Source organism: Populus euphratica, unplaced genomic scaffold, assembly GCF_000495115.2.
Source record: "Populus euphratica unplaced genomic scaffold, PopEup_1.0 scaffold3700.1, whole genome shotgun sequence".
NCBI lineage: Eukaryota > Viridiplantae > Streptophyta > Magnoliopsida > Malpighiales > Salicaceae > Populus > Populus euphratica.
The window spans coordinates 1-9,801 of NW_011503514.1; the positions used below are offsets into that span (position 1 = coordinate 1).

The window sequence follows — 9,801 nt, forward strand, 5'->3', positions numbered from 1 at the left end:
TAATGAATTTTAATTGATTAGGTTTATTTGGATTTATGAACTAATTAGAGGGTGTTTTATGGTTGGAACTATATTTATCGAGATTTATATTATGTTTTTTAGTGTTTCATTTTATGAAAACAAGTTGAAAATAATTCTTGAAGTCTAAAAACTTAAATCTTAATTTTATACTCATCATAGATTATCAAGAATTTCTCTAATAAAAGATAATTTGTCTATCGCAATGAACAATATGTTATTTTTTAAAATAGAAAATTACTAAAATAGACAACACATAGTTTTTTTTTTTAAAAAAGGAAAGAAAATTAGAATAAACAATAAAAGTTCATTATAAATTAAAATTATTAATGGTTTGAAAAGAAAAAACTAATTAAGGTGCAAGGAAAAGAATGTGGAGAAGAGAAAAATGACTACAAGGACAAAAGTTTGTACCTGGCTTATTACATATGCTCAAAACACAAGCATCCCCTTGATTTGTTCACCCAAAGTTCATCCATTTATATTGTTAAAACCAGAATTTATGTAGAATAATCTGTCATTAAGAATAATTATCTAAAGATCATCAAAGTGATAAGGGTGACAGACACTATTCCCATTACTTCATGGAATGATAATTTCAACCAATACATTTGTCACCCAATATCATCTTATTGGGTTGGATTGAATTTTTATTCGAGATGAAAGTCGAGTGGATATACAGGCCGGTGATGGGTTCACTCTCCTCATCACCTAACCAATCTTAGATTTGATTTTTTAACTTGTTTTGAATGAAGTGGTGAGCATAATGATTCTTGGACAGAAAGCACTCCACATTGCTCTAAACTTCGGTCATCATCATGAATCCAAGGAAATTCGAACACTACAAGTTTTTTTTTTGTCATCTTCACCTTGACTTCCAGTTCAAAACAAGAACAGTCTATGATAGAAAAGGGACAGATAAGGAGATGATTTTTTATGCTTTTAATGATCTACGACTGCACAGAAACTGGGTCCCTTAGCTTCTGGTGGGAGTGACCACTGACCACGGAGTTCAGATTACACGCAGCTTTATAGAAAGAACCTGCAATTTACTCTGTCCCTCATGCTCTGTGATGCCCAGAAGGCATTACCTTAGAAGATGTGCCAATCTGGACAATCAACAAAATCATTGGAGCTAGAACAGTATCACCCTTGAGAAAAAAATCGTACTTTTATTCCCCCATCTTTTAAGACCACAAGTGGAAGCAACTTGCATGGACTAAACATCATAAATTATGGACACCCACTACACAATGTGATTTGGATTAAATGAATACTAATAACAACTCCTGCTCCCATGCTGAATCATCTATTGTTGATGATGATGGAACTCCTGCTCCAATGCTGAATCATCTATTGTTGATGATGATGATGCTGCTGCTGCCTTCCCTTCCTAGCATTTACAACCGTTTGTTCATGAGAATCGCAAACTTGGGTCTTGAACTTGCACCCAAACCTCCTTGTCAGGGACCCTCTCCACCCTCCATTGTTACCACGCGGACCCTCCTTATCAATCTTATCAATCACCTTCTTCATAGTTGAACATTCTCGTTCAAGCTGATGCACCCTAGTCCTCATGCTGTCCATGTCTAGTCTCAGAACTTGATTTTCCCTTACTGCTGCCCTCCAAGTGTTGCTGCTACCCTCCTGCATTGCCCCTGCTTCTACCTCTTCCCCTGCTTCTGCCTCTGCCTCAGCCTCTTCCTCCCTCCGTCTTAGCATGGATGGCCTTGCAGGATCAGCTTCAGCCGCAATCAATGTCCCTGCAATTGCATGGCGCAGCTGTAACTGCTCGAAAAACAAAACTTGAACCACCGCACGCAATGGCAGCCGCTCATTTTGTGCTGCGTGAGTGCACGCTTCTAATGTGAGCTTTTGACAATCCATTACACCACATATCTTCTCCCGCTCTGCCTCTGATATCCATGGATGTGCCTTCGAAAATTAAAAAAAAAAAAAAAAACAAGACTTCATTGCTGGGAAGCATAAATTTCCTTACAGTAATTATTATAACAGAATATTGAGTCTTGGATTGTGCCAACAAAACAACTTGGACTATATACTGCAACTTTTCTCTATAGGATTTTGTAATTAGCATTAACGTAGTACTAAATCTCAGGGATAGTGGCATCATAACAACTTCATCTGTCTATGATTTGCAAAACTGCATTACCGGTTGTAATATCTCATTGCACAATTAAATATATAAACAATATAACGGGGAATTTGTTACCTTGAGATAGACATCTACAGCTCGGTAAAGGCCATCATCAAAGAGTCTAGCTTGCTCCGGTAGTGAAATTGCAAGATTATGGAATCTATCAGGCTTTAAATTTGCATCTGATGCAATCTCAGCAAGATAGCCATCAATTAGTTTACCAACAAGCATTAAAGAGGGTGATCTCACATTGCTACCTCCACCATCCTCGCCGGCTTCAATCTCACCTACATCTCCCTCTTCTTGAAGTCCATCCAAGAAGTGGCCTAGAATTCTCTCCAAGCAATCCACATCATATAATGTCTCATTCAAATATGAATAGCTAGGAATCAACAAATCATCTAGTGTAGCTTGCTCCAGTTGCAACCCGATTTTCTTCTCCACAGTGGACCGACACTCCTCTGCTGCATTTAGTATGTTAGCAGTTCTTAGCAAGCCAAATAAGAACCTTGTAGCTGTGGAAGATCTAGAACTTTCGTGCAACGGAAGATTGGAAACAATAGTCTCCAAAACTTCCCTTTGTCCACCCTCTGAAGCAATTGAAGATGATGAAGAAGATGGCTTCCTATTTAATCTTGATACGCCCGGGATGTGCTTCTTGGCATAGTACATTAAACAACTCTCTACAATCTCCGGATTCAGATCTCGCACTTTCATAGCCAAAATCAATCGCTTAAACAATGGCAAGCTCAAAAGTGCCAAATCTTCAAACCAAGAATCCGCATTATTGCTTCTAGCACCACCTCCTTTTCTACGTACCGCGGATTCAATCCCATTCCACAGGGCCTGATTGGAACTAGATTTGATATTCTCATTTGCTGCTTCGCTAACCGGCCAGCCAAATAAGGCTGGATCGGCAGAGGATGCTCTGGAAGCAATGGAATCAATGCATCTCTCTGTAATGCCTAAACTTTCCGCTAGTGCCATTACCCGCTCGCAAGATTTTAAGGCCTTAATTGACTCCTTGAGACTTTTGAGTACAGAATGAGAGAAAAACCTCTCTGTCTTAGAAATTAAATTATCTTCTGAATATTCCTCCGTCATTTCAAGAAACTCTCCCGCACAGCGAAGAGGAGCGATGATAGATGAGTTTAAGTCTACCTTTACGCCGTAGCAAAACTTGGCAGCCATCTCAAACGTTTCAGAGCCGCCTGGGAAGTCTAGGAGAGAAATCTGACAAAGAATTTCTTCAATTTCATCTCTTTCTTCTTCTGGTTCTTGTTGGTCATTCCTCTGGGTTGTTGAGGTTGTAGGATTTGTTTCTTGCTCTGTTATTAGTTGATGAAGCTTTCTGCTTTTTGACATCAGAGGAAACTAAACCACCGGACAGAGAACACAGAGCCACTAGTAAGCAAGCAAGAAAGAAAATGACTTGAACATGGAATAAAACTAGAAGGGCCACGCTTTACCTTGTGGAGGTGAAAGGTCATATCTTCTACTTCAATCACTATGTCACTTGGCAGCCCAGTTGTGCAAAACCTGCAAGAAAGAAAAGAAAAGGAAAAAACATTGGAGAAATTGTCGTTCAGTCTTTGTATGAAACATGGGCAAGAAAAGACTAATTTGTGCATTGCTAATCAACTAACCATGCTTGCCCTTTAGAGCTAGGCTGCTCAGCTGCCATTTTAGTTTTCAAGAAAACCTGCTGCTTCCTTCTTGGGAGACGGAAATTTCTCAAAAACTAAGCTAGATCCATGAGAAGAGAGGGAAGGGGTGTTTGAAGGTTTATGGCATGGAAGTGTGAGAATGAATGATAGGACAGAATGTCTGTCTGTCTCTTGTAAGTTTATGTTTAGGGCTAAACTAATAGTGTGGTGAAAGGGTTCTGACTCTGTGACAACAGAGTGGCAAAGCAAGGAAAGAGAGAATGGGAATCCAACAGCTCAAAACGGACAAATAAAGTCCATGAAGGGTTTTTCCAGTAACATCATCATTCCTTTTTTTAATCGAAATTTCTTTTGCTTTTTCATCTTTGAATGAGATCAGAATCTTAACCACTCCAACTCAAAACTCCTTCTCTTGTAGTCGAAAGGAAGTCTTTTGGAAGAATTTTCTTTCCTAGACTTTAAAAAGACCGTCATCATCATCCATTGCTTGCCAACTGGGCCTTTTTTGCGTAAATTATGGTATATTTGTTTACATTTATTCATTAATCCTTCATGGAGCCATCGATGTTAACTTTTTTTGAAAAAGTGTTTTTTTATTTAAAATAATATTAAATTTTTATATATTTTTAATTAAAAATTACTTTTATAAAAATAACATAGAGAGTTACCGAACAAACTATAAAAATATTTGGAGGTGTGTATTATTTTTTATTTGGAAATGTATTAAAATAATTTTTTAATTTTTTATATGAATAAATTAAAATAATCTAAAAAATTGAATTTTTTTAAATTTAAAACAAAAAAATTTAAAATTTAATATACTTATAACCCTAAACTGGGTCTAAAATTGAAAGTTGAATCCAAGTTTTATTTCCCTTTCATGTTTTTACAAGAGAACTAACCTACTTGAATTGTGTCAATAGTCACATGCTATGTCTAGAAATTTGATCAATTTGCGCCCACCCCACCTCTAATTGTTTAATACAATGTTAGGTTGGTATTTAAAATGAGAATAATTTTTAATTTTTAACTCAAATTCAAAGCATCTTAATTATAATATTATTGAAGGGTTCGAGGAGGTGATAATAGAGTTTAAATGATAAGTGAGTTTATTGTCTAGAATTCAAATGCTAAAAGAAGCTGCAAGAGAGAAACTTTTCATAGATATATAATTTTAGACACATAAATGATTTTTTAAACTTGTTTATATAGGAATTTAATTGGGTTTTTTTAGAGTTTAAAATATATATATTACATTATCTTTATATTTAGAGCTGGTTTGTTATTATATTTTAAAAATATTTTTTTAATTAATTGTTTTGTTTTGTTTTAAATTAAATTTAATATATTCAAATCATTTTAATACGATAATGTTAAAAATAAATTTTTAAAAATATAAATATATTTTTAAAAATAAAATACTTAAAAAACAATGATTTTACGCTAACAGACGATGACTCACGGGCTTAACAGTTGTTCACAGGAAAGCAAGAGAAAGATGATATAATAATTGGATTTGATAATCATTTGGTTCCTTTATTTTTCTCCTTTTGGAGGCTAATAATATCCTAATCAAAAGTGTTGAAAGACGACGAAAAGTATAGAAGACACGAGACAAGCCCCTCCTAGATGGGCCACTAATTGGGAGGTTACAGCACCATAACAATGGCTGCCCGACTGAGATGCAAGGCATGAATCAGAGCTTAACCATGAATCAGGGACGATCGTGAGGGAGGAATTTTGAAATCTATGCCGTCCAAGATTAAATTAATAAATGGGGGTCCATTCTCAAGATTCATCCTGTGATTTTATGCAGGAATAAATGGTCACATGGAGACGATGACCCACATGAAAAGAGAAGCAAACAACTCCACAATTTCAATTTTGGCTGATTTTCTTGAATTTTTTTGCTTGTTGATAGTAATGGTTCTCCACTTCTTGAAATCCAGGTCTGAAAACATGGCGCTCCCTTTCATTTAGGGCATCATATCTGCCGTCTCACCCTACCTTCATTTATGACCATGTCGATCAGTTGACTGAGAATGGTTCCGGGTCGTCCGGATTTCCGGGTCAACCTGCCGGGTCGTCCGGGTCATGGCTCACCTTATTTTTTTATCAACCCGGCCCAGTTCCAGCCCCGGGTCGGACAGATCCCGGGTCAACCCGCCGGTCCGAGCCGGGTTTTAAAACTATGCTGGTTAAAAATATTTAAAACAAAGATTATTTTTAATATCAACCTACAAATAAAATCCAATACTTTCAAAATGTAAAGTACACACAATTGTTTATGTTATTTGTGTTTTCTAGTCCTCTTGCGCTAAGGACAGCAAGATCCAAGCCAAACAATTGCCTAGCTCAGGCTATTATGCTCTTGGGCTATGTAAGGTTGGTGGGTCGCATTGTTGTTTACTTCGAGAAATGAGAATATTACGAGCGCTACGTCCTCCCACCAACTCGAGGCGAGGGCACCTTCATCTTCCCTAGAACCTCGCATGGTTTAAATTTCATGTTCTGTCTCACACACATTAATGCTTTGCTGTTGCCTCTCAAAAGGCAACTGGGTTGTTTTTTTAAAAAAGAAAATTGCACAGCACAAAACCCATGACAAAATCATCCAAAAATCTTACAAAACCCTAGAGAGAGTAGCTAAGTTTGATTCTTTATTAATTACTCCATACATTCAGAAAAGAAAATAAGAGAAAACCCAGGTTGGCCGATGCAACATTGACCATAATCAGAAGATATATAGCAGAGCTTGGACGAAAATGGTAGAAGCAAGCAACGGTATCCATTATTCATGCACAAACGCAACATGACTCTTTATTGTAGCGTAGTACTCTCTCCCCAGTATTCATCTTTAGGAGTTCCGAGAGGCTGCAACAGGAAAGCAACATCAGGAGACCTTTTACTTGGCAGATTTTATATCGCCAAGAAAACAGGAAAAGAAAGGGCATAAAATAAATTGATTTGTATAAAAAATAATCAAAAAGATTAAATCTTTTTCCTTCTTTTTTTATATCACATCATGTCCCATTAATAATTGAATGTAAAGCCAAGATTCCATGTTCGGTAACCACCATTGATGATGATTTCAGTTTCAACTACTACAATAATGAACTGGTTTTTTAAAAAAAAAATCAATGACAGTAATCAATACATGGAGACGATGCATGTAATTTTAGAGACGTGTAAAATGATGCAAGAATACTTAAATATAAATCAGAAAATTACATGAGACCTAACAATATGTATAGCTCTTAACATTATCTACTTGATTCCTTGAACCTGATACAAAGATCATGAAATCCCATTAGTTGCAAAGCTATTGCTGACAATAAAATTTGTAGATAATACAGAATTCATGCGTGCCACCATTAAAAAAACTGGGGGATTAAAATCTTGGATGAGTCGCTAATTGCACACATAATCCAACATATCTAGTATAATAAGCAACGCAATTAATGTCATTAAAATACTGACCCAGACACGCCACCATCTGCGATGATGCCTTGCATCTGAAAAATATTTACAACCAAGATATTTACAAGAAATTAACCATTTGAATAGGCTTCTAGTATAATTCACTGTAAAAGTTGGAGATATACCTGCAGCCTTGTTAACTAAATTAGCTGATAAAGCTGTATATGGTTGTTGCTCGGCAGCCATCTTCTCGGTAAGGATGACAACCCCCGGCCATGGCTTGCCCCTGCAGTGCTTTCCCTTCTCTATGCCCGCATACACGGCGGTGAGGTGGTTGCCACACCCACCCCAGGAATATTTATTGCATTGCTTGCACGTTACTCTGTAGCACATGGTTTTAGTTGTTTTGGACGCAAGAACTTGTATGTTGTCGATGCTGCTTCCTCTCTCTTATACTGTAAGGTAAACAAAGTGTCCACTGTGATGGCATAAGATACCTTCTAGGAACACAAAATGTTCAGGCTAGAACACAATAATTACGAGTTAATTAGTTATTTTACCATTGCTCATGCGAATGCTTTCTGCGGACGAAAGTTCCAAAACTCTTGAAGAATTAATAGTGTTCTTAAGGGTGTTTTTGAAATATTATTTGTAATGTTAATTCAAAGGGAATCATTGTAGAGGGTTTTTCATTTAATTTATGTTTGGTTATTTTTTAGCTATTTAAATCAATACTTAAAAAAAAAAGATTCTAAACTTAAAAACCGATTTGATATTTGACATTGAATTCAATCCCGATAATTCTAAATATCCTCTAAAATAAGCAAACCAGAGATCAGAGAATTTAAACTTAATCCCCGCCACGGAAGCAAGTATGCGTGATGCGGTGTTTGAGAGTGCTATATTAAACTGTGAATTTTAAATTTAAAAAAATTAAAAAACATAATTTAATATATTTTTAAATAAAAAATATTTTAAAAAATAATTTCTCTATATACACCCCGGTAAAGCGTGAGTGGAATAAGACTTTACCCTAGAATAAATGCGGGGAAAGCATAAATGCTCTACATCTTGAAAAAACACAAGAATATATGCCGTTTAAAGCTATGAGGACGTCATTGAATTTATATGCATTTTCAGTAATGGCTTATGAAAATCACAAAGGAATTTTTTAAAAAAAAATTGCATTTCTAAAAATTATAAAGAAATGCTAGAAAATAAATATACCATAATGATGAGTTATTACAAAGGAATTTTTTTAAAAAAAAATTGCATTTCTAAAATTATAAAGAAATGCTAGAAAATAAATATACCATAATGATGAGTTATTACCAGCGATGGTCCTCATCTTCATTCCTAGCATCACTTACTACTTGCGGTGGCGCAGCCTCTAATCTGACTTCACATTATCAGCTCCTTTCAGCCACAATTCCCAACCCCGATGTGATGATGGAATCACACTTCAATCTAAGGTTGGTGTTCTTCCATAAAGCAGAAAAGAAGATCATTAAATAAAGCTAAAAAGATCAGTTTTTTAATGTTTTTGTCCTTCATCATAACAACCAAAGATGTCAGGCTTATGGTGCAAAATTGTATCTTCATGGAGTAGAATCGACTTTTTTATATTTTTTTAATGATAAAATAATTTATTTATCAATTAAATTAAAAAAGTTAAATTGACATACAAGGGTATTGTAGTTGTAAATTACTGGAAGGCAATTTTTTTAAAGTTGTGATTGAAAGCCTTTTTGGTTTTTTATTTTATTTAGTACAATAAAATAATTATATTACTCCTAAAAATAAAAATTTTAAAACTTATGCATATAAGGTAAATTTATATTTTTATCATGTTTTTTAGTTATAATCAACTTGAATGAGAGGCAATCCATTCTTTTAACAAATATAAAATATTAATTAAAAAAATTCACGCGATGAATGTTTCAGCAAATAGTTGAGTGCATATGTCATCATATGGCGACAAAAAACATTCAACATTGATATTGTCTCAAATGTATAGTGGTGGTGCAATTAATGGGGTGGTGGTCGAGGTGATATTCATGACAATTCACAATGATTAACATTCCCCCTTTAATATTTTATTTTATTTTATTTATTTATTTAATTTAATCCTTATTTTTTAATTATTTTTTATATATATATTTCACTTTATTTTTATATTTAGAGTTTATTTGTTTTCATGTTTCAAAAATATTTTTTTTCTTTACTTCAAATTTTTTTCTATGAATTCAAATTATTTTAGTATGTTAATATTAAAAATAAAAATATTATTTTAATATATTTTTAAATATAAAATATTTTAAAAAGAAATCACTACGAAGATATAAACTATTCTTAAAAGATATCTCATGGATAGGAGTGGGTAGAAAAATCAACAAACCAATTAAATCAAAAAAATTAAATCATGAAAAAAACTAATTAAAATATTTTAAAAAATATTTAGTTCAAATTGAATTTTAGTTTTATAAGTCTGAAATCAAAAAATTTCAAGCAAATCGAAACCAATCCCATCAAAAAAAT

General features: G+C 34.3%; 1 protein-coding gene across 2 annotated transcripts; it reads right to left on the minus strand.

Annotated features, from left to right (window-relative positions):
* Positions 1–1,170: 1,170 nt before the first annotated feature.
* LOC105119840 (BTB/POZ domain-containing protein At5g66560-like) lies at positions 1,171–4,327 on the minus strand. Of its 2 annotated transcripts, none has more exons than XM_011018034.1 (5): positions 3,823–4,327; positions 3,646–3,715; positions 2,252–3,550; positions 1,372–1,953; positions 1,171–1,327 (listed from the first exon to the last, which is right to left on the minus strand). In XM_011018034.1, the coding sequence occupies exons 1-4, from the start codon at positions 3,858–3,860 to the stop codon at positions 1,372–1,374; spliced, it is 1,989 nt and encodes a 662-aa protein (XP_011016336.1). In that variant the 5' UTR covers positions 3,861–4,327; the 3' UTR covers positions 1,171–1,327. The 2 variants fall into 2 exon arrangements, with proteins under 2 accessions (XP_011016336.1, XP_011016337.1); XM_011018035.1 differs by having other exon boundaries at positions 1,171–1,310; positions 1,350–1,953.
* Between the last annotated feature and the right edge of the window lie 5,474 nt (positions 4,328–9,801).